The sequence below is a fragment of the Haemorhous mexicanus genome, chromosome 3 (assembly GCF_027477595.1).
Source record: "Haemorhous mexicanus isolate bHaeMex1 chromosome 3, bHaeMex1.pri, whole genome shotgun sequence".
In the NCBI taxonomy this organism is placed as follows: Eukaryota; Metazoa; Chordata; class Aves; order Passeriformes; family Fringillidae; genus Haemorhous; species Haemorhous mexicanus.
Genome location: NC_082343.1, coordinates 64,194,368 through 64,219,712, shown reverse-complemented (window position 1 = coordinate 64,219,712; position 25,345 = coordinate 64,194,368). Strand labels below are relative to the sequence as shown.

At 39.9% G+C, this 25,345-nt stretch overlaps 1 protein-coding gene across 11 annotated transcripts in view; it reads right to left on the bottom strand.

The window, feature by feature from the left end:
* ECHDC1 (ethylmalonyl-CoA decarboxylase 1) overlaps positions 1-20,948 on the bottom strand; it is a 40,584-nt gene extending 19,636 nt beyond the window's left edge. The window contains exons 1-8 of one of the 11 annotated variants that reach the window (XM_059842147.1): positions 19,685-20,073; positions 17,859-18,006; positions 17,390-17,500; positions 15,981-16,064; positions 12,694-12,915; positions 7,735-7,877; positions 2,874-2,926; positions 831-911 (exon numbers count right to left, since the gene is read on the bottom strand). In XM_059842147.1, coding sequence (XP_059698130.1) covers positions 831-911; positions 2,874-2,926; positions 7,735-7,877; positions 12,694-12,913 — 497 coding nt within the window. In that variant the 5' untranslated portion in view covers positions 12,914-12,915; positions 15,981-16,064; positions 17,390-17,500; positions 17,859-18,006; positions 19,685-20,073. Of the gene's footprint in view, positions 1-830; positions 912-2,873; positions 2,927-4,562; positions 4,781-7,734; positions 7,878-12,693; positions 12,916-15,980; positions 16,065-17,366; positions 17,501-17,858; positions 18,007-19,459; positions 19,655-19,684; positions 20,075-20,099; positions 20,153-20,743 lie in introns of those variants that run through there. The other 10 variants (XM_059842144.1, XM_059842142.1, XM_059842141.1 and 7 more) reach the window with 10 other exon arrangements.
* Between the last annotated feature and the right edge of the window lie 4,397 nt (positions 20,949-25,345).

The window sequence follows — 25,345 nt, the reverse complement described above, 5'->3', positions numbered from 1 at the left end:
TCCTCTATCCAAAGCCTGGTCCTGATACCTGGAACAGCACTGTAATATTCTAGTTTACTTTACTTTTGAGTGTACCTTCTTTCAGCTTGTTCAGGGCAATTCCTTTCCCACTTCAGGCACTAAGGCCTTCTTCAAGAGCACATTTCCTTTTCTTAGATGAAAACCTCACTAAAAGCTCCTCATTTTCCAAGATGCTGCCCACTGTGCTTATCCTGCTACATCTGTAGGCTGTTTACACATTAGCAATGGTTTATATAAAGTGACAGTTTATTACTTTAGTGTCTTCCCATTCCTGTTCTGCCTCTTTAATTAAACCCCTCTTTTTTTGCCAGTTTTTTTATGCTAGCAAATCCCTGCACCTGCATGGAAAAAAAAAAAACAGGGATGAAACCTCATTTGTTTTCCTCTGCACCTCAAAGTCTTGTTTCAACAGCTGTGCAGCATAAAATTATGTTACAAATAATAAACCCAGAACAAGAAATACAAGAGCAGTGAAGAGATTTATTTATTTATTTTTATTACATTCACAAAAAGAGACACAGGGAGATACACTATTTTGCAAGCCTCCTACCTCTCACTCAGGGGTGAGTTGGGCCCACTTGGTGTGCAAAACAGTCAGCTGCTAAAGTTCCTTACTGCTCCTGTTTTACACAGTGATTCAAACCATACAGCCTGGCAGAAACCACAACTTTTCCTGTGAAGTCTGATGACAAAATCTCATTGCAAATGCCTTGGAAGCCAGGAACGTGACTCCTGGTAGAAATGCTACCTCATGGTACAGTCATTAAATCACTGACCCAATGTAACAGCTACACACTTGTTAGCCTTACCTGAAATCACATGCTGTGGTAAGTTCTGCTCCTCCTCCAAAAGCTTTTCCTTGAACTAGTGCAACACTGAACAAAGGCAACCTGCACAAGAGACTTTAGTTAGCAAAATTCATGCTTTTAACCGTTCAGAAATTACAAAACAACTCAACCAAACCATTTCTACAGTAAAAGTTGAGAAAAATATACTGTTCCAATTTAATCAGATAACTACATCTTTGTGGGCAACTGGCACAACACTAATTCCACTTATGTCAAAATTAAAATTGCATAACTGATACAGAATCCCAGAAGGAAAGAGCAACACAGATATTTTAAATGGAATCAAAATAAAGATCACGTACTGAAAAACACATGTTATGAAAAATACCTGCTATAAAATATATCTAAAAAGACTACCTGTGAGGAGTGACAGGATAGCAACACAAGATTCTACTCTAAGCCACTGCACCACAGAAAGTAGCAGAAAGAGACACAAACAACTGAAGAGCCGGGTTATCTAAAATTAATGAGATTTACCATGACAGCTTCAGCAGCTTCTTCAAACAGAGTGCTACTATCTCAGTCATCAACAAAACTTTTTTTGCAGACAAAACCTTTTGAGGAAAGCAGCAATCTGTTACCTTTGTTGGTGTTGTATTTAATCATGTTCAAGGTATTTAATCATGTTCAAGGTAATTCAAAGGACAGAGGGAAGGAAAAGTATGTTTTCCCACTGCTGATGCAAAATGAATACTAATGAACAGTGACTTTGGATAAGGCAAGTTCCTTAAGAAATGAAGGCAGTTAGTTAGTTACAGAATTTGCACATTATTACAGCTGTTCCATCTTTTACTATGAATAGACATTTAGCTTTTTGAGCAGTTTACAAACCACAGTCAGAAGTCAGCATCCTAATCATAACCATGTCTGGTTTTAGTTCTCCTTCAACAGAAACACCAATACTTTCTTACAGCCAAGTTCACTTACAAACTGCAGCACAGTTCATACAATACATGGCACAAGAGAACCCAGTGGAAGAGGGCAATCTCATTTTTCCTGTGCTTTATGAGAAAGCAGAAGATGCGGGTCCAAGATGGCTACATCCAGACTCTAATCCATTTGAGGCACCTCTCTGAGGATCACAGTCAGCCTCAGCTCTGAGAGAGACTAATCCCATCTACAACAGATGTCCCCAGACAGCAGCTCAGTGCTCCCCCTGAACCATGGCTTAAAGATACACTAAGTCTACACACCCAAGGTGGGGACTTAATCTTCACACATCTTCCTCCTCTTAGCTTTGCCCCATCAACTTCGATTATATGAAGACAAGCTTATGCAAATGGCTTCCAATCCTGAGGGTTCCTTACAGTACTACTAATGTAAGTTTCCAATCTCCTGGGTAATTTTTACAGAAAAAATGTTAATCATATCATTTTCTCATAAAGATTGTTGGAAAACAAAGAATATTTGAAAACAAAGAATATTCATCTTCAAAGAGCTCTAAGCAGAAAAACATAGACTCTACCACAAATGGATTTAATAGAAACGTGACTTCTTAAGGGAAGCTAATTCTAAAGGAAAGGGTGTTGTTTTCAGAATTACCAGATGGTAGAACTGACACACTCCTCTTGTGAAGTGGGAAGAATTAATAAATATATCAAATAAATGTTACCTATGTAGGCTGCATAACCTGCTGTTGCTTGTTATTTAAGAGCTACCAATTTCCAATGAGTTAGAGAGGTTGAGTTTCAGAAAATCCGAAGGCCTAGATTTCCTTAATTCTGGGTATCTCCTAGCTCTACACACATAAGCCTAGGGGTTTTTTTTCCTGTCCAAGTCTCTGGAAAGTGGAATAGCTAGAAAATGTTAAGGCCTAATTTAAATCCATAAATATCTACCTGATTAACATGTGTGAATACAAGATCTGGGATTCAAAATTACATATATAACATACATATTTACATACATACATATATATTTATCTTTAAACATCTTGTTAAAGAGTTAGAACATACATTCTGACACTTATAATTACTTCTTAAATGGGTAAATAAAATATATTACCTCATAAGTCTGGTTAAGGTGTTTTGCATGAACATGCACATATTCATCCCATCCTACAATGAATAGGAAATTAAAAAATGTTACATGATCTTAATGTGAAGCAATTAAACACGTAGACAAAGTAAACAGGAGTAAGTATTCTTTATATTTACTTCAGCTGAGTTTTGTCTCTGGTTCATGTTGCCCAAATTCTAGCCCAACCCTGCTATGCACAAATAGAAAACCTAGTATGAATCAGGTTAAAAAAAAAACCAATCAGAACTCAACTGACTTAAATAAATTTCAGTTAAAATTAAGCCACTGTTAAAGTAATTGCAATACTGGATTTCTATGCTGTGAAATTTTAGTGCTTCCTCTTAATTTCCTCTTCTCACTTCAAGTTGAACACAAATAAATCTGAGTTTTTAAATTCTGTACAAAGCCACAGTGTGCTACATACTTTTTACTGTCCCAAATCCATCAAGTTTTAGACAAGATACAATTTACCAGTTTAATCTTTTATTGTTTGGGCCAAAAGCATTTCAGCTAAAAAAAGAAAACAAAAAACACCAAACCACAAAACACTGAAACAAATTAAAAACCAAACCAGAAAGATTCTTCTTATGTCTCACATCCTTTGTGTTTTACATCTCCTTGCAATCAACAGTGAAAAAGATACAATAATTTACTTCTAATCTAGTACAAGAACTACAGGGCTTCAAATAAAATATGCTCAAAACAAACATTTCTTCCTACAGTGCGTAGTTAAAATGTGGAACACTTGGCAGCAGGGCATTACAGCCTCTACATGATTTCAAGAACAACTACATAAACTCACAACAGGAACATCAACAAAAGGTTATTACATAGAAGGCAACACCTCTAGCTCCAGAAGTCTTAGTCACAAGTTGCTGAGATCTAAGAAAATATTTTGAGAAAAAATCATTATCTATCTGCCTTCCCTGTTGTTATCTTCTTTCTCAGACATCTAGAATTAATCAGGAACTTGACAAATAACTGGGCTAAATGATCCAGAACCACCACGTTCATATACATACTGAATTGAACAACACGTATTATTTATCCCAGATAAAAGAAAAAAATTTATGCTTGGACACCACAGAAATAAAAAACCAGTAGGTAACAATTTCAGCACATCTTTCAAATAATAAAGAAAAAAATCCAAACAAACCAAACCAATCTCTTTAACAGAATTTACTAATTTCTAAAACACAGTTTTACAGAAGCTGGCAAGTCAGAGAATCTGCCTGAATTAAAAGCCTCTGACTCATACCTCAGGGAAAGAAAATACACACAGTAAGTCTTCAGTACATCTTTGGAATAGAACCTTGAAATAACAGTAGGCCAATTTCAGGTGATTTATTGTCCATTTAGTCGTGCATTCCCAAGAGCTACTCTGCCCAAAGCCAACCAGCATTATGATGTTTAGGTGCAGATCTCTGGCAGATGTGAGTGCCATGACAATTGTTACACAAGAACCAGGGTATTTAGTTTTACTACACTAAAGGGCTACTTGAAAATTTTAGCACCTGTTGATTTATAAAAAGGCTTTTAATTATCACTGTAGCCATCTCCTACAGCCCCTAAGAACAGCAGCAATATTTCCATTCCAAATTAAAGAACATTCAAACCCTTTGTGATACCTGCCTTAGTAGCTAAGTTCAAAGCCCACACAAACATACAAGGTACCTGTTCTCAGACACAGACTTGCACAATTCCCACATTACAATTGTCAGGATGAAGCTGCACAAAAGCTCTTCAGAGAACACAATTTTTCACTTCATCACAGCAGAATCCTTGCATTCAAACTGGCCTTCTCAACTCATGACAAAATCCAAAATGGCAATTAAAGATTAATTCCAGAAGAGACAAACTTGAAAAATGCAATTATGTCTGAGCAGACAAAAATAAAGTCTTCATTCTCTCAGGTGGTAGAAAGATTACTGTGTATCCCATGGAAAAAATGCCCGCACAGAAAACACTCCTTAAAAAAAAAAAAAAAAAAAAAAAAAAAAGCAATTGCTTGAGTCCTGGCAAATAAGCCCTTCAAATCTTGCTGACAAGAAAAATAAGGCTACTATTCAGATAAAATTCTCTGACTAAGAGGTGTTTGCAGCAGTCTAGTAAAATAATTATATTTGCAGCTCTAATACTGTCCTTGAAATAAGAAGATTTCTAGCTAGCAGAAAGGGAGGTAAAATGTAGTAAAATGCACTACATATGGAAGAAGAGGATTAATAGCTTGGTGTGGGCCTAGGAGACGCAGGGAAGAAGAAAGTCACCTTCATAAAGTAGAAAACTGTAATTGCTGCAAGAGCTTTGAATCCATTTGCACTACAGATAGAACATAATTTACATATTATCTCCAACTGCTCCAAAGTACTCCCTCCACAGCTTATGTTTGGGAACCTCTGTCCTAGGGCTTCTAGACAGGGACAAGGAAAGCAAAATTATCCCTTGTGCTTCTTTCTCTGAGTTGTTGCTTTAAGAGCTATTCTTGCTTTTCAGCTAGGCAACTTTTCAAGTCTCACTCCAGAATGAGGTTCTTGCTCTGGGAACAGCTTACAAAGCCTTATAAAGACAAAAGGAGAAATATTTTTTATTTAAATGCCTCTATTCATTTACCTTCTGTGATTTTGTTATGTAATGTTAGCACTCAGAAGAGAGAAACAGGCAGAGGACCTAGCTTTGCTTCAGAGTTAGGAACAATTGAACATGGGAGATGGTGGACAAAGAAAGAGGAAAAGGATGAAGTGGAAGAGGAGGACAAAGAGCCACTAGGGGGCACGAAAATCCTTCAGCATTCTTGTCCCTTATTCTGTCGATTCTGCACCACAGGGAAAAGCAAACTGTACCGAAAATTAGGAAAAATACAGTCCTCCCTCAAGCAACCAGCTGGATAAAATAAAAGTGTTTTCTGCAATTACTAAAAGCTATGGGCTAAAGCAGTCTTGAAAAAAAATTGTAAAGGACAGCTCAGTTGTTCGAGTATGGTGCTAATAACGACAGGTTGTGGATTCAATGCGTTCACTTAGAAGTTGGACTTGATCATCCCTGTGGGTCCCTTCCAACTCAGAGTATTCTGTGATACTCTGAAAGACATACTAGTTCAGGCATGAAGCTATCCACCTTTTTTTTTTTTTGTTTTTGCCTTGAAGATGCCTATGAACAGAAAACTTTACCTGAAATCAGATGAAACACTCTCATCTGCATCAGGTTAGAGAGAAGAGCTCTGTAAGACTGAAGAACAACAAATGCTATTCCATACTCTAGTAAAGCTTTATTTAATAAAGACTATTAAATCCCACCAAACAGATGCTTTAAGAGCTATTATAAAGAAACTCTCAGTAAAAGATAAATCGCTTGAACTCTCCAAAGGAAAAAGAAAAGCAACTATGTTTAAGTATTCTTGGAGCATTTCTGGTAACTCTAATGTTTTAATTTCAATTGAGAGATCCAGATTATGTGCAGAGAATTCTCAACAAAGTCATAACATGTATACATTTCATTCTGTCCAGTATATCTGTTATTGAACCTAGTCCTTGCAAGAGCCCTCTCTGCCACTGCAGTGGCTCCAAGTAATTTGTATAAACATACAGAGAGAATACGAAATGTATGGAAGCATTTTCACTGAGATTTACTGAATGCAGAACTCTGAAGAAAAGCTTAGACTGCAAATAAGGAAAGAACTGACCTTGCTTGGCTTCACCTCCTTTTCTGTTGGTATAATGCTCAAAGAAGTTAAAAATTGCAGATCAAAATAAAAAAAAAACAATTTAGAAAAAAATCACCTCTACATCTGTATTTTTTAAATTGTCAGTTCTTATAAAATAACCAGATGAAAACGTCCCCCAAATCCATTTATACTATAAAGCATGACATTTCTGTCTTAAGAAAAGTATCTCTCTTGTGGTGTTCCCAAAACAAAGTGTCCTATACCATTTGAAAACTAGACTGTCCTTTTTATTTTACAAGGCCAGAAATAAAATCTAAGACATTGCAGGGTTTATGATAGTTAGTTTTATCAACAGAAAAAAAAAAATCATCACTAAAGACAAGTATCAGATTAACCAGTTTTTGTGTTGATATTCATACTGGAAGGGCCAATTAAATGTTTCATTTACATGGTTAAATCCTGAAACTTGCAGTGGCCACAAAAAAGCACCAGGATTGGCACTTACCACAACTGCAAACCAGGTCTAAGAGCAACACAGGAAGACCCTCTTCCCTGGCAGCTGGCAAAGCCCTATTTCACACATTGCCAAGTCCACATATTAACCCACAGAAAGAACTGTAGCACATGTGAAAGTTCTCTAATGGGTGGCATGAGCAAAACTTGCCATCAAACCCCAAGCTCTGCAACTTCACAGATACACACAAGACTCACATGACTCAAGTACAGCATAAGAATTGCATCTGTTCTTCCATTTCATTCAGGTCCAAACAGAGTTTTGATAAAATAGAAACCTTTCTGTAATAGCAGCCATTCTACTTAAATTTCTTTTCTTTTTTAACTTTAGAATATGAGAAATTATTCCTTTTATCTGTTCCTAAAGGTCAAACTACAGAAGTACATTTTATCTGACGCGCAAATTCACTATATACTGCTGTGAGAAACTGAAATGACACTTTTAAAAGAAAAGGCTAAAAAGAACATCTAGTGTAGGAATTTAGAGTTATGAATCACTTACAATAACACTTAAATCACAGCTTGAAGGGGCTGACAGAATTTTTTTTACCATTAAAACTCCATTCTGTGACCTGTATGTAAAATTGCAGAAGTGTAGTGCAACACTTCTGTCTAAAAAGAATCTCAAAAAATTAATTTTTCTCCAAAACCTTAATGTGTATTAATACTTGCCTGGGAATTGGATATTTGTTTGACAACATTCAAATCAGATCCCGAGCAAAAAGTGTTTCCTGCACCATGGATTATAAGACCTTTGCCATCCTTCCAGTTTTCCAGTTCAGTTACCCTCTCCTGTAGTTCTAACATCATAGTGCCTGCCACAAGAGGAGAGAAACAAAATTATTAACAGGAAATTATCACCATCATGGTTTTTTGTTACACTTTCCACCAGCAAAACCAACTTATAGTTAATAAATGATGGGCCTAAAATCACCATGGAAAGTATCATCTTAAATCCTGCACACAATCACTGGCATACATTTGTTCTCCAAGGATGCACTTCCCAAAATTCCAAAGGATATTCTGTATGAAGGATATTTGTGTTACATTCAAGAAAGCTCTGAAACAAAACCAAACAAAACCAACAAACAAAAACCCTCTATCTAATTTATTTCTGCTTGCAATTGCATACATTCAGGACAGATGAATTTATATGTATCCATCAAGATCTGTCCAAATAGTCATACTGAAGTTACTGACATTCCTCCCTGCCCAAACAATTGGCAGAGAATAGAAAAGAATCGTGTCCAGGGTGGGCTCAAGGCACAACCATTCAATGTTAACAAAGGTTTCATTCTAAAAAGACTCTCTTTATAAAGCATATCATCATGCAGTACTAGCTTTTTATTTCTTGTTTAAACATCCAATTCATCATAAAACATCATAAACATTGTACTTGCTTAAGTACCCCTCCTGACATGGAGTTCTACAAACTCCTGTTTCTAGAGCTCATCCTAGACAGCAGCATCTTCCACATCAATGGAATGTACCTGCATTAATTTCAAGCTCTTCCTTGCTGAATGCCTATGACTCTGTCCAGTTATATACTTAAGAGAAAACATTTACAGAAACTAATTTCAGAAAGCAGAGTACATACAGACTGATGACACTCTCAGCTTTACCCTTCTTTGACAAGAATTTAGATGGACATGGCTACATTCTACAGATAGAAACGTGCTTTCAATTAATACTCTCGAGGACTCTCTCCTCTGCCAACGGTGCTGCTTTTTTAAATCTACGCCTGCATGCACAGGACTCATCCTCTTCTGAAGTCTCCCATTAGCAGCCAGTTCAGGGGACATTTATGTTTTCTATGTTTTTTTTCTTACAGTTCATTATGAAGTAAGCTTCCTAGTCCCAGATCAAGAGTGAACACTCAGTCAAGTATTTATCCCTTAGGCTTGGTCTCAGCCACTGAATTAACACAGTTTGACAATGTTTCTAGGTAGCCAATAATCAACAGGACATTACATATTATATACCATAATAGCATTGACTTGGGTTTTTTTTACCCACTGTCAAGTCCATACTATGATCCTCTAAAAAATCCCACTAGTTTTGCCAGCTGCTTTCCCTTCTGTTTTATAATTTGGTCATGCTTTTTGTATGTGGCACATTACATTTGTTTTCCCTGAATTTCACCCTGTTGATCTTGAGCTCTTTGCAGAAGCTAATCAAGATCACTGAATGCCTCTCCTCTACTCCAAAAAATAATCTTGCAAGCTCTCCTAATATGGGGTCATCTGACCATTTCAGCAGTTCACCTTCTGTTTCACCATCCAAGCCAGGAATGAAAATACTGAGCAGAACTAGGCCTAGATGAGATTTTTCTTGTCTTCACTTGAAATGCTTTTCCAGCCTGATGGCACACTCAGCAAGTTTTCTGCAAATGCTGCTGTTCAAACATGTGTGCGTTAACCCTGTGGATTTCACTTATTGCATATTTTCCTTCTTAACAGAAAGGTATTCGGGATGGCATCCAAGCACTGCTAGAGTCAAATACAGCAGAACCACTGTTTGTGGTTCTTTTAATAGGCAAAGCAGTGAGGTATTGAAGAGTCTTTCCACAGAGTATTCCCAGAAAAAAATCAAGTTAACTGAAAAAATGCAGGATCCATATGAGCCTGTTACATGCAATAGCAGGGGACAAGAGACACTGCCCAGAGCCTGTTCTACTCTCCTGCAAGAGGCTCTTTTCCATTCCTGACAACACTGAACTATTATTTTACCAACAGGTATATTTCCTGATGTTTGACATAATGAAGAAGGCACAACACTAAAGCAAATCCTCATTCTGCCAATCTTAGTCTTTCATTATTTGATATCACTAAGTTCATGCTCTATACAGAATTAATAATCAGTAATTTGTTTGCATTTTAACTATAATCTGAGCATAAATGTTTTCAAGTAAATTCTAGAAAATAAAAACTATCATCATTATTTTCTAATTCCTACAGGCTAGCTTTCTTCTCTTTTAAACTACATTCAAGTTTAGTTCAGTGAGAGGTTGGATTGCTGAAATTGGTTCTACCAGGCTTAAACTGACATTATTAGCATTTGTTTCCAAAGAGACCATTTCAAACAGGTGGCTATCAGATTCCAATTAAGAAGAGAAAAAAGGCATAACAATCTCCGTATCGCCCTTTAGCAATTTGCCAACAATTTTGTTCTGGTTTTGATTTCAGGAGTTGCTCAAGCTTAGAATAAACATAATTCCTTTGAGATAAAAAACTGCTGTGTAAAGTAAATGCCTGGAAAATAGAATTTCCCTCAGCAGTTTAATAATGTTTTGCAGCTTTCTAGAGGGAGCATGCATGGATATATAAATTCACGTCTGCCACTATTCAGAAGCTCTGAAACACAGAATCAACAGAATTTGATGGGGACGTAGCGTATATCTACAGGCTCTGGCTGATGAAGTCAACCAGGCTCTGCTGAGGCAATTCCAGGGTAGCACACCCCATTCTGCCCCTTCAAGAGCATTATTTGATACACAACTGAAGGCAAAGGATTAAGTTCCTGGTAGTTTCTCAGCAACTGCATTTTAAAAATAATAATGTTAAAAATGAAACTAAGATCAGTATAAATTAAGATGCCATACCATTCACTGCAGCAGTGAGGGGACCAGCCTGATTTTGCTTCTAATCTCCCTCTCATGAAAACAAAAGTCTCTAGCAGAGGTGTACAGCATAAAGAAGCAACATCTCTTGAACTGACAGTAAGATTTTCCTGAGCAATTTTTTGTGGCTATTGCCTAGCAAAATGGAGTACAGCTCTCTACACACTACTCTAAAACAGAACTGCCTGATCCCATGGCTCATTTGTTATATGCTAATGAGTATCTACAACAAAGAGCTATTAATTTCCTCAGTGGTTTTTGTAGCTTCTCTTTGCTACTAGAACATCTAATTGACATACACTAAGTTATTTTCACAGCAGTCCTGTAAGGAGAGGAGAGATTATTTTACAGACAACTAACTGAGCCAGAAAGAAAATGTCTGCTAATTTTGGGTGCTCAACTCCAGATGTGTGGTATGATTTCAGCACATTAACATTACGCAGAACATTGTACAGGCAAAGAACAGCTATCAGTTGCCCGAATGGCAGCTGCATCTCCTCAGCACAGCTACCAATGGAATACTCTGTGGAAAGACTCTTCACTTCTGAGCCCCTCCTGCCAAGCACATAGAAAACAGAGAACATATTTGTCAGTGTCTATGAATGTCTGGTTTAAGCAATTTGACTTTTATTACTCCTGATCTTCAAAGAGCAGAAAAACCCAATCTGCTCTCTCCTTTTGCTGTTACAGCTCATTTTGCATGCCCCTTTCAACTTCCACAACAAATAAGCCACAGGCACACAGTCTACAGGGTGTACATTGCACAGTTTTGTTTTGAGTCAAAACCAGAAACCAATCTGTAGAAAAAGGAGAAACAACCATGTAATTTTGATTGTATAACAGCACGTATGCTGACAGGGAGGCATGCAGAAGGACAATCCCTATCTTTTAGCTACAATTTCTTAAGTTAGGTAATGATTTTTTAACATGAGTTTTTTAAGCAAAACAAAAGAGAATGCAGAAACATCTGGGTGCATTACCACCAATTCTGCTGCTCCCTTAGGTTCCTTTCAGCGATCACTAGTGGAAAGACTAGATTGACATCCTGCATGTAAAGGGCACACTTTGCTAGTATGTTACAAAATGTTCACTCACAGCAAAGGAACAGTGAGAACTGGGCAGGAAGACAAAACCACAACAAAGAAATCAGCAAGATGACACAAATGCATTCACACCAAAATATTAACAGATAAAATCATTCTTGCAGTAAAGGCTTATGCACAGCTCCAGCTCAAGCAGATTCACACGCTGGACCTGTGCCACTCACATCTGAAGAGAGTGGTATAAATTGGAATAATCTAGATAATTAAGAAGAGACAGAAAATATACTCAACTTGGAGAACAAAACCCTCTCGTAATACAAGATTAATAAAATAGGGCACTTGGTTTTGATAGCTAAGTATTCTCCAGTGTAAAAGCATATTAAATAGATCACTGACCTGCAACAGCTGAGAATACCCAGCTCATCTGATCTTTAATTAACCAGTCACTGATATTTAAGACATAAGGTAAATGAAGAACAAATGGAAGCCAGTTTGGGTAAGTGGAAAAGACCAAACCACAGAAGTTTAATGTACAGGGAAGGCTTTAGGCAAAGAACCAAGCAATAAACTCAGTCTTTTTTCTGTATCACCTATAAAAGGGAGGTGGCATCGTCTCATGCCCACAAAAATGCCTTCCATATTTCCAGAGCAGTGATGACAAAATGAGAGTAGATGCAAGAAAGAGCTCAGTGGCAGAATTGTCCTAGCGCTTAAACAACACGGGGAGAAGCACTTTCTGCAAGACAGTCCTTGTGTCATTGAGAATTTCTCAGATTCTTATGACATGTATAGCAAAGTTACTACAAAACACTGGACACATTTGCTGCACATCAGAATAAACACATTTACTCTTTTAACTAAGGTGTGGTAAAGCAGAGTGTTTCTCTTTCTTGAGGCAAAATGTCAAAACAGGTAACTGAACAAGAGAAAGACCAAAACCAACCAGCAATCCCATCAACTAATTAATACCTGTAAAGGCATTCATTAACTTTGGGTTATTCAAAGTAAGTATTGCAATGCCATTGTCTTCTTTGGAAAGGTTGATGGATCCACCAGAAAACTGCTGAAGTTTCTTCTTTATCAATTCTTCCTCGTAGCCATGAGCACCATTATACAGTGACAACCTTCTTTGTTGTAGTATTCTTTTCATTGTAATCTGAAGAAAGTTCTTCCATGGAGCAAGGGTCATTTCTGGAAATACATGGAGTGAGGGGAAAAAAATTAGGAAACTTCTTTTGAAATCCACTTCAGTCCTCTGAGAAAGAGGGAAATATGACAGCAGAAACTAATATAAGGGTGACACAATCATAACAGTTGACAGAAATCACTGCGAACTATATTAACAAAATTCTTCTTTTGAATCTACCATCACAAGTAAACAGAAGGAGATTTATGGAGTGATTTTAGTAGTTAAGCCAGGTATTAGCACCTTTTAAAATATTTCCTTGTAAAATTTACCAAAAAAGTTTTTGTGTGCAGAAAACAAAAGAGGTTCAAAAACTACAGAAAAAACTACATATTCCACTAGACCAATTTACTCTGTATTACTCTTCCAAACCCTCCCTCACCCTTCCCTCTAAAAAAATACCAAGACCTCCAAACACACCTATAACGGAGGAAAAATCCTATCAAATCCCACAGCTTTCAAGATCTGGATGTCCTGCTTTTCTGTAAGCAACTATTAGAGCAAGACCTTCCCCAGAGAAATACCTGAGGAACTTAAAATTTTAGAACTGAAGATCATTCTTATATCAAAGTCTGTTCCCTGTCACCTAATTCCATTAGCTGTCAGTTGTCACACCCCATCTTAAAACTAATTAGTCTGCCTAGCCCTTGATTGCTATGTGCTTTTCCCAGTCATCCCAGTAGCACTTTGAGTTAATCTCATTTGGGCACAGAGTCTGTGCAGTGCTCCAAAGGATAAGAAGTGTGCAGCAGTATTATGCATTGAGCACCATACTTGCCTTTTATACAGGTAATAATACTTGTAAAGTATTTCTATGTACCAGTATACCTACCCATGGTTTATTCCTCTGCTATTTTCACTCTACAGGGTACAACTGTAGATCAGGAAATAACAAGAAAGTAACTATCACTTGATCTGCATCTCTGCCTTAATTTATTTACTCTGGAAATGGGTCTACTGGAGAAAGCAGTTTACAAGTGACTTGAAAGAAATTGGGTAAAGCCTGAACTGAAAACAGCTGATCTGGAAATAAAACCATCTTAGAAACCAATCAGAACGGGAATCAAAAGAATCCCCACAGGACATGGGGGAAAAAAAAAAAAAAAAAAGCTTGGTATTTAGCAATTTGATAAAGTAGTCCTACCTTTGCCCCAACCTACTTTTTAATGGGCTTGGCCATTCAGAAGACCTGGTAGATGCTCATTTTTTGGACAACTGGGAAAAGACCTTTTTGTTTCTGAATCATATTTGGCAGAAACAAGATACTTTCAAAATTGGCGAACAGCTGTTGTAAAGTTTTTCTAAGGTGAACTCAGAACACAAACACATTCACCGAGACAGAATTTGGTGACAGCTATATTGTATGCTCTTTTCAGGGTATCTTACAGACTCAACCTTTTTGAAAACCTTTATTATTTACATATGATCAAGTAAATGCACATTAAAAACCACACACAATTAGCTCCTAATGAAACAAGTGAACAGCCCTGTCAGGTGGACACTTATTTTGTCACTGGCTGTACCACTCTACACTAAACTTGAAAATGCTTCTGTTGGTGCAAGTATAGTCCTCATTCAAAGGGGGGAGGAATTTGCAGAGCAACCACACTACGAAATGTGAAGGTACATGCAGCAACACCAGGCAACTGTGAAGAGCCATCTATGCCAGTAGATTCATACCTGTCCTGCCAAACTGCACCCACCAATACAACAAGCTCAACACAAAGAAACTAGTAAGGCCTACACAAATCTATGCATTATAAAATCATCTGCACAAGAGAGCACAAAGGGATGATTTTTTTATATATGTTGACAAACAAGGCTTTAATCTGTCATGATGAACTTTTCCAAAGTGTAAACCAATAAAACTAATTACAAAATTTAATCAAGTTTAAAATCTAATTGAATACAAGATTCATTACTTTGTGAAAAACATTCCCTGACTGCTGCTGCACCCAAACACTCTCCATCTATGCACATTTTAAAAGTCTGCAACACTTCAGCTACCACCTTTCAGAGCTTTTAAAATTTTATTTAAAGAGTGAAAATGGGTTTCTAAAGCTCATTTCTCCTAATTGATTCTTTTTATATTCAGTCTCTCAAGAGAGAGACAGCCTTCCCCTTTTCTCTAAAACCTCAGCAGTCATTCCTCAGCATATCTTAAAGCAATAAAACTTTCCATCCAGCTGCTAGCTTTTGCTCAGGAGAGAAAAAACGTGAAATACATGGACAGTGCAACCTTTCCTTGTAAAGCGTACCTTGAACAACCAACTCCCAATTTTTAATGAATACAAAGTGTCCCCAGCTCTCATACTAAAACAGATTAGCTGGAATTCTCTAGGAAGCCCCAATGACTGTCTTGAAAGCAAAGAGGAGGGGGGGAAAAAGGCTGTTCTGCTAACTTAACCACTTGCTGACTTAAACTTTTTTAATGACTTTTGTACACTACTGAATTTCTCATGACAAGAAATATAGTGAGCAAAACAGACTTAAGATATGGAAATTTTATTCCAATGAAAAAAGAGTCTGTCATTTTCAACTGCGTGGTTATGTGCATTAACAGCTCTTTAATATTATCACTATGGTAATAAAGAACAGCAGCAAGTGCACGATTAGAAAACAAATTGGATACCACTGCCTGCTGATCATGACTCATGATTAATGACTCATGCAAGGTATAATCTTTGAATTATTTTCTTTACAACCATCTCCTACAGTACCAGTCAGTGACCAATACAAATTTTTTAATAAAAATAAGATTATTTTAATAGTTCAGTCTGACTGAGCTAACCACTCAAGAAAACTATGATAGGAAGGGCTAGAGCTCTCTCAGTCTAAAGGGATTTCTGCTGATATCTGACAAACAACATCCAGAATTTCAATCAGTACGGATTGCTCACAATCTGCTGCATGACTGAGATTGATTATTTCTGTATTTTGCATGAAAGCAGTGAAAGAAAGATGTTGCAGGAATACTTACAATGTTGTAGGACCAGCCAAGAGATATAATTAACACTAACATTTTCAGATTTTCAGTTTAGCATAATCACATCTATTTATACATACTTACAGAAATGGAGTCTTAGTCTAATTTTAAAAAGGAAACATGCCATAGCCATTAGCCTCTGTAGCAAAGGGAGTTTATGCACAGTTCCTACAACGAAAAAAAACCCAACCTGACAGTAATAACAGTGGTCAATTAGCATCTTTCATATGTTTTCAGTGCTACAGATTTATATATCATTGGTGACAACTAAGAGAGAAGCCAACAGTACGGACATCAATAGCTGTTCATTCCATAGTTATTGCACCTCTTACATAAAACAACAGTTTAAATCCCATTTGACACTCAAGTGATTTTGTAACACCCTTGCCCGTGGGTAGCAGACTGTGGGTTAATATAAACACATCGAGTGCCAGCACTCCAGTACAAAGGACTGACACACATTATGCAAGAGCAGCACATGTATCTACAGGCAGGCACTCACAATCTATGTATTTTTGTGCATGCAGATTATCAGAGGCCTTCTGACAGCCTCTAGCAACTGTCTAGGTAAAATTCAGACCTTACAATGTTAATAAAACATAGTAATAATAATAGGGATAACACCAACATCAATAGTCCCTGAGTAGATTCTTTGGGAAATTATAACTTCGTGAACAAGGGTATTTGCCCTTGCCATTACTACTCTGTTGCAACCCAAATGTCTCCTAACACATGATGGATCAAACAGCAACCTCCAGCAATGCTGCCAGTTGCAATTATCACTGAACATTAAGACACCTGGCCAAAGCAAGAGGTAAGGGCTGTAGGTAGCAACTTTCTAGAAGAAAGGGTAGAAGAGCTAAGACAAACCAGAGAACTGAATCTTAGAAGCTGTATGCTCAAACAAGAATCACTGCACTACACAGCAAGCTAAATCAGCAAGTTAAAATACATGAGCAAGGAAAATTCCAGTTCAAAAATGGTGCCTGAATTATTGACACAAGTCAGGGAAAAAGAAAATGGGGGAAAAAAGATGCAGGGATGTGTTTTTAATACATCAGAGAAACAAGCATGCAGTTTCATCTGGGGCAGGATGTGACAGGTGTGATGTGCAGATATAGATACTAAAAAAAAAAAACCATCAACTGAATTTCTGGATTTGGATGAAGGTATACTAAGATTAAGCATTACAGAAATAAAGGCATTCAACAGGCAAAATCCACAAAATAAATCTCAGGGAGGAGAAAATATTCAAATGGCATAAAAAAACCCAATTAGGCACTTTTGTGAGACTACCAAAGGCATCAATAGTACTCGGTCAAGAAGGAAACCTGACTTGATGAAGACCTTTGGCAGCTGCAATTTCAGCAACAAGCACAGAAGTGGAAAGACAGGGATGAAAGGTCAGAAGGTGTGAACTGAGGATGATGATGAGCTGACTCACAATTCAACCCTGTGTGGGTGGCTTACCAGTGACTTTAAAAGGCATTCACCTGTACTAGAGAGCAGTCACCATGACTGGCAGATGCTTCAACAGGTTCCTGCAGTGGCCAATTAATGGAAAGCAAGTGGTGGCCCAGTACTGATGGCTGGCACAACTGACCCTACAACAGGTGAAAAGGCAAAGTGATGGAGAAAACAAAGCATGAAAATAGCCCATTTGTAGGAAAAAAAAAAAAGGTTGAAAATGAGTGAAAATAACAACAACTGACTGTAAACCTGGGCAGTAGGCTGGTGGGTGATTATAGGGAATAAAAAAAAAAAAAAAATTATGGTGTTGGATAAAGAGAAGAGATTCAAACACAAAAGGAGGCCAGCTTGGTCTCACAGTGACAAGGAGTCAGTAGACCCTGCCTTCAGACACAAGAAAGGTGTAGTAGGGAGGATTCACATGCAGGATTCCTCTGTTGCCAGTTGCTTGTCACCACCCCTCACCTGAAGGTTACAGAGCCCTCCACCTACCTCATACAGTTATCCATCTCTCTACTTTCCTTCTATGATGCGTGGGTTAGGTTAGCTTAAACACCTTGTCCAACAGGTTCTCCCACTCTAATAATTACCAGATGAAGCAAGCTGAGGACAGTCACTTCTCCAGCTGGCTTTCTCAGTGCTGAAAGCAAGCAGCGAGCAGATCATAAGCATGCTAGGGATCAGCAGCAGAAAACCTACTGACAAAACATAATTTGCAAATACACAAACTAAATAAAGCTGGGGAGCTGAGGAGATTCTGCCTCCCCAGCTACGGGATGGATCCCTCAGGCCTTTCTCAAAATGTCATGGCTCTCAAACTTGCGGAGCCCTGTTCAAATTTTTAGTACATTGTCTCTGGTACCTGCACTGTAGACAAATTAGATGGGATCAACAGTCCCTTCAGTTCAGCAAGTTACTTGAAAAGCCTTATAACTCCTCTAAAAACAGGCTTTAAAAGTAGCTGGTATTTTAAAGGACAATTTTTTTATCCTCTGTATTACTGTTGAGACAACAAAGGACTTGGGCCTGCTACTTTCTAGACATCAGCATTAGAAACAAAATTTATCCATCCAGAAGCTGAGAGAACAAGAACTGAGAACATGTCCAAATTAACTAACTGAAACAGCATCAAATAATGTACATGGGAAATAAAAATTAACTGGAGGAAGAAAAACCTTTCAACCCTGTAAGTAAAAAAAAAAAACACCTTGTCGGTAGTTTCAGTTTTAAGCTGGCTGACCATTTACACCTCATTTCTGTTTTTATCTCTCTCTCTCTTTTTTTTTTTTTTTTTTTTTTTTTTTTTTTTTTTTTTTTGTTATTTTCATAGTTTCTGAGCAGCCCAATTCTGGGCATAGCAAGCTATGGCTTTCCAAACTATGTGTTCTTCATTTAGTTTTTTAATGATCCCTGTAGGCTAGAGTTTAGATGTGAATTGTCCTTCTATATCTAAACAATTACATTCTCTCCTAATCACATCTTAATTATTTTGAAGAACAGTTAACAAATCACAAAGATACATACTGAAAAACAATGGTATTTAAGGATGCAAAACAGCTGACAAAGAAAGCCTTTCCATAAATACAGATGACACTACTTAAAAACATTTGATTTTTGTCACATGGTGAGTAAAAGATTTTGAGTTTCATAGCAGAGGGCAAGAATCTGTTATTTTCTGCAAAAAGCACTCGGGCCCTTTGTTTTTCAAAGCTTTGATCCAAAGAGGTTCTCTTCACACATGTCATCAAAGGAGCTTTTTTAACAATGACAGAAAACTCTTTTAAGTTCACTGCCCACCAGGTGTGTTTCAGAAACCTTTAACAGCAGATGCACAACTTCACAGGAACGGAAACAACCACAACCAACTCATCATTTGCCTTTCAGTCACCAAATCCTGAACCATAAAAGCATGAATTCTATTCTTGCTGTAACTGCAAATACTGATGTCTTCCCAATGGTTGCCTTGAAAACTGTAACTTTTATGGTAAAGAAGTATTCTGAATTCCACTTAATTCACAGTTCTTACTATTCTCTCCTTACCACCACCACCCATAAATGCCCCTGCTGACAGCAACACAAAAAAAATCATATACCGAGGTCTGAACCAGCCACGCAGCCACGATTCCCCTGTCTCCCTGTAATAGCAGTGGGAACCAGCAGCACCACACCAGGACTGCCTGTAACCGGCTTCCTTGGCTCCACACACTGAATCCCGGGAAGCAATGGCAACCTGCACGGTACCACCCTGGGAAGATGTCAAGACTTAAGGGACCGAGGGGTGAAAGCTACTTCCCCAGAGGACATTTCTTGCTGCTAACCTGCGATGCCAAAATCCCGAGCAGCACGCTGCTGCACGCGGTCTGACCTAGGGAAGCTTTTCTGACACCTTTTCTTTTTTTACAAAATGACTTTATGTTAAATCAACCGTCAAGGCAGGGCTCAGTGCCGAGCAGGGCCGAAGTGGGCGGTGACCAGCTGTTCCCAAAGCGAGACCCGAGGTGTCAGGGCTGAGCAGAAGCACCGCCGGCCTCTCCCGCTCCGATGAAGCCACCTCGCCTCTGCCGCGGGCGCCCCGAGGCCTCGCGGGGCCCGGGACTCCCCGCGCCTGCCCCGCCCCCGGACGCTGCCGGAGCCCCGCGCCGCCTTGGCAGCTCCGGTCCCCCGCAGAGGGCCCTTTTCCCCCCGAGGGCCGCGGGCGGCCGGGGCACCGGAGCCCTGCGGCCGGGCACTGACCTGGGCCCGGCACTGACCGGCCCTGGCGCCGGCGGAGCAGCGGAGGCGGGCGGTGCTGCGGGGAAAGGGCCCCGCCGGGAACCGCGGCCGCGGCCTCCGGGCCGGGCCCGCAGCCGCCTGCCCGCGCCCCGGGCCCTGCAGTGTCGGGGCAGCCCCGCGCCCAGCAAAGCGCATTAAAAGCAGACTGAGCCCCCGGGAGCTGGGGCTGACTTGAGGCCTGCAGGAGAGGGCTTCATACCGCGTCCATAGCGGCGTGACCCCAAGCATCCAGAACGCTGTGTGAATTTAAGCAATTTTGAAGCAGACGATACTTGTCAGCTCCAAGGTTGCTAAATACTACACAAGCAGGTCGTCGTTATTGTTTTCTGCACCGATCGCCTCCATCTCTGAAAACCAAGCCCCGTGTTTCTATCCAAGTCAGGGTAATTAGAGATCCTCGTTTCTCCGCAGGCTCAGGACAAGGTCTCACCTCAGGTGGCTCAGGTGAGGATAGGAATCGCTGCCGGGAGCGTCCAGCCTGGAGCGGCGGGACCCCACCTGCTGTGCCTGGGGTCGCGCAGCAGGCAGCAGCGATGTTAGCTCCCTGTCCACGTCGCTACAAGGGAGAGACTTGGGCTCCCCATTTTCACATCCATCTATCTTACCTGTCAGCCTAAGTGGGAGCTCTTTCCAGCTGTCCTGCTCCTGGTTGCTGTGCCTCTCCGGCTCCAGGTGCCGCTCACCTGTACCCAGCTCTGGCAGTTGGGCCAAAGTGCTGAGCAAGCCGCAAGCTACCCTGGCATCAAACTGTAATTGTGTAAAATTGTGTAATTGAAGCTGGCATGAAATGGCACTGTCACCCTCGGTTTTGCCAGCAGCCAGATCAAGGGAAATAAATTATTTCAATGAAGATTACCTACTGCTTTGCAAATTCAAAACATTATGCAAATATGACCCAGTCTTTCTCTGTCCTTGTTGAGACATATACATAGGATGACTCAATTTTAGGTATTTGCAGCATGACTGAAATATGTATCTGGAAATACATCTTCTCCATCTTTATTAAAGCTGTTTTTCTACTCAACTGTCAATACAAATGTTCCAAAATTGGCCCAGTTCATTAAAAAATATGATTGAATGTGTAGGGATTCCAGTTATTTATTTGTGTGGAGAAAACAAAAGTTTTTCAGGATGAACAGGTACTTTCAACTTTGTATTGTTCAGAGAATCGAGAATATGGCATAGTCTAGTCCCAGGCAGTGCTACAATAGAAGGATACATTTCCTTTTTACAACACTCTCTGCAACAAGCAGGCTTGCCTCTTAATTTTCCTCTTGGGTTCACAAAGAATTTTTCCAGTAGGATTCAGCCCTGCAGTTGTGTCTAGAAAACCTCATCAAAGATCTGTGTGAGTGAAGCTGCCCTCACCAGGTCCTGATCCAAGGGCTTTGTCCCCTCTTTGGAGCGAAGCGATGCCTAGGCACGTCCCAGCTCGGTCGGAAGCAGAGGAAAGGGCTGGCTGGAAGCTCGTGGTTTTCCAGGTAACATATTGCCACCTAGCAGCGCTTGGTGGAAGTAGCACAAACCGGACCAGATCCATAAACCAGTTTGCCTCATTTTTGGTTTTATTGCCTTGCGTCATATAGGACATAAGGAAAAGACTAGGATACACTCAGAGTGAAGAATGAGGACTGTAGAAAATGAACAGGTGGATGGGATCATCTTTGAAAACAGACATTAAAGACCAGACAGGCTGTAGCTTTCAGCAGATTGGTGACTAGCCCCCTGGATGTTTGACTGTACAATAGGAAAGAAAAAGAAAGGGGAAAAAATATACAATCCTGCAAAGTCGATTACTCTTATTCTTGCACATAATTCTGCTCATTTAAGTAACACTTTCTCCTTGCATTGCTGGAGCAGTACTGACCTAGGAGAGTCAGGTCACCACCTGAATTATATAGAATGTGCCCATTCCCTGTTGCCAACCCAGAAGCTGGTGACAATGTACTGGCTAAAAGAGCAATGCTTCACTCCCAGTTTCAAGGCTGCCAGACTGAAATATTGAGTTCCAATAGATACAGAGCTCCCGGGTGCTATTTTTATGAACTCCTTTCAGAGCAATGGAACAGATAGATGACAGATCTGGGCTTAGATCTCAGGAATTATTGGATACATAAACTCACAGTCAGTTCATAAAGGGTCCCTTGACTGTAATTTTTAGGAGGCAAATATCATCAGCTCTGTGTGGAAGTGTGGCAGGCTAAAGGATGGTGTAACATATACTTCAAAGACTAGACCCACATAAAAAGGTGGACACATGCATTCTATTCCTAAATTTCTGAAATATTTCTAAAATCTATATTTCTGGATCCAAAATCATGATATTCATGTTCTGCTTACAGCCTCACCCTAGAGGCTCCTAAATCCCATTGGTGCCTGACAGCTGTGATTCATGAGAGGAGACAATTTATATCAGGTTAGCTAACAAGACTACCCCCCCCAGCTGTCTCTCCCGTCCTCACTGCAGATATCTGAAATACCCCAGAGCTGCTGCAGCTTTCTAAATGCAGCCCCACGTGCCAAGTTACATTTGGTTTGACTTTGTTAGGCAGGGGCTGGCGGGGGACAGGACAGTCACCGTGAGTACCTCAGAACTGCAACTGTATCAGTAATCGTATGTCAGCCTGTCCTCCGCTTCATGCCCCAAAGTTGCCAGTTTCTCACACAGTATTTGGTTACTGATGTGTCTGCAAAGGGCTCGGCTCTTCCCGGGTATCTCCGTACACATCCTATCACAATGTGTTGATTTTGTGTTCTCTATGTTGTTTAAGGATCTCCTGCAGAGCTGACTCTGAGCTCCAGCAAGGCATGGCTGGAAGATGAGGTAAGGAAACACCTGCCGCTGTAGCGGAGCATGGGAAGTGTCACCCAGGCCCTCTTCTGCCAAAGCAAACCAACTCATTTCTCTGGGAAAGGTGCTCTGATCAGGAGGCTGTGATGTATTGTTGGGAAATTGAGGGAAAGGAGCCCTGGTCCGCATGCCAAAGGCTGTTTCTCTTGACACAGCATAATGAAATATTCATCGGTTCAGAGAGCAGGTGAGAGGTTCAGCACGGCCACAGCTTGGTACTTGCTCACACTCACTGGATATTTAAACATTATTAGCTACTTAAGTTAGTGTATGAGTCTATGGCCTTGAATGTCCAACCTAAACTGTTCCATGTTTCCATGCCATATAAAGCAACTTGAACAGGTAGGGTAAAGTAGGTTCTTGCTCTGCAAAGTCCTCTCTCTGGTTACAGCTCACTCTTCTTGGAAAGAGTGGCCTCAGACCAACCAAAAGGGCCATCAGGTCCCTGGCACGTGCTCTTACCTTTCACTTCACCAACACTGTCATTTGATTAGACACTAATTTTCTGATAGAAAATACATGCAGTACAAAAACATGCTTGTTTGTGGTGTACCGTCCTACACAAGATAAGATCTGATTTCACAAGACAAAATACCAACCCACTTCCACTGGGAGGTGGTGGTCCCATATTTCTCCCTTCTCAATCCTGGGAGTGAGAACCCGGGGAGAGCCAGCTGAGCTCACTGGACTGTCAGGAAACTGCTTTAGCACAGCAACTAGTTTCTCTTTGGATTCCAGGGCTAAGGAACTGAACCGTCTTGTCTTGCTGCTGGTGGAACCTGAGGGATACAAAGCAGGGGAAAGAAGATGAAGGAAACCAGAGGAGGAAGACCATCCTGTTTTAGCAGCATTGAGTTATCAAATGGGCTCAGTTGTTTTATTAGTTCTGACTCTTCCAGTGCACTCAGGGCTTTGCCAATGTGGGGAGAGGAAGTGGGTTAGAAATAGATGGCCCAGGGCAAAGCTGAGAGGTGCATGAGTGGGTCCTCCTCTTTTGAGGGGGCAGCCAGCCACTGGGATGGGCTAATTGTACTGGAAAACTCTACCCTAAATCTCTTCAAAGATCTGGCTTTCTTTCCTTCATTTCCTCAGGTCTCTGGTGCTACTCCATTCTGTAAAACTTTCAGAGGAAAAAAAAGCATCTTTTTCTCCAGGAGCATTTGAATCACACCGAAGTAGGCCAGGTGATAATTGCACACCACATTGTAGTGCTGCTTAAATGTCAGATGTTAATTAAATTCTTTCCTGGAAATGGGACATTAATTAGGGCAAATGCAGCCATTCTTTATGGATACTGAAACACTGGTATTGAAACTGTTAATTTTTATTTGTCTGAGGTGTGTTTGTTATTGAAAGAAAAACAACTGAAAAAAATTATAACTCCTTGAACTTATTGTTCTTTCTTTTAAAGACAGTTTTAAATAAATATTTTGGCACAAGAATGTTCACGCACACACAGATTGCAATAGGAACATTTCAGTATTGGGTCCAGATGTCTCTAGCAGTTGTATAACCTTGGTAGGAATGCTTAAATGCTGTAGATATTAAATACAGCTCTGACCTGCAAAAACAACCTGTTGTGGCACTTCACTTGTGTCTTTCTGTTCTTAAGAAAATGGCACTACCTGCATGAATAATGGTACACCAAAATGTTAGCTAAGTCAGGGCCAAAAAGTAAGGCATGTGTTTCCTTTGAAACTTTTCTGAACAACTCTGAATTGTTGGCGAGAATAATAATATTGATAAAGGATGTAAGTGTTCAAGATTTAAGATATATATCCAAGCTTTGCAGCTTAACCATCTTGCTTTTTGTTTCTTTGGCCTGGATTCAGCAAAGCAATTAAGCCCCTAAATAGCACCATTGATTTCAGTGACACATAAGCAGTTGGTTGAATCAGGCCCAGTCTGCCTGCCAAACCACATTTCTTCTTGCCTCCCAGTGCATTAGAGCTTTTGGAAGAGCAGTTCCAGTTATTATCAGTAGCTATAACATAAAATCATGGTCTGCTTTGGCACTTTGTGCCTAGATACCTCTGCAGGAGGTCCACGTATGAGAAACTGTGCAGAAATCTGGCTGCGGATTTCAGTCTTTAGCACTGCTGCATTTCCACCAAACACATGGCTGAGCACACTGCTCTGCAGGCACTATCCATTGCAATGTCTTCGTTGTCACAGCAGCTACATCTCTGCAGCTATGGCAGAGACAAACCCTTGATTCAGGACTGGCCTCTTCAAGCCTGGCCATTGGAAAGAATCCCCTGTATCTGCCATGCCAGAGAAAAAACTGTTGTGCATAGAGACCATGAGGTGGTGGGGGCACAAGTCCTGCAGCCATTTCGGGCACTGGGGCATAGGT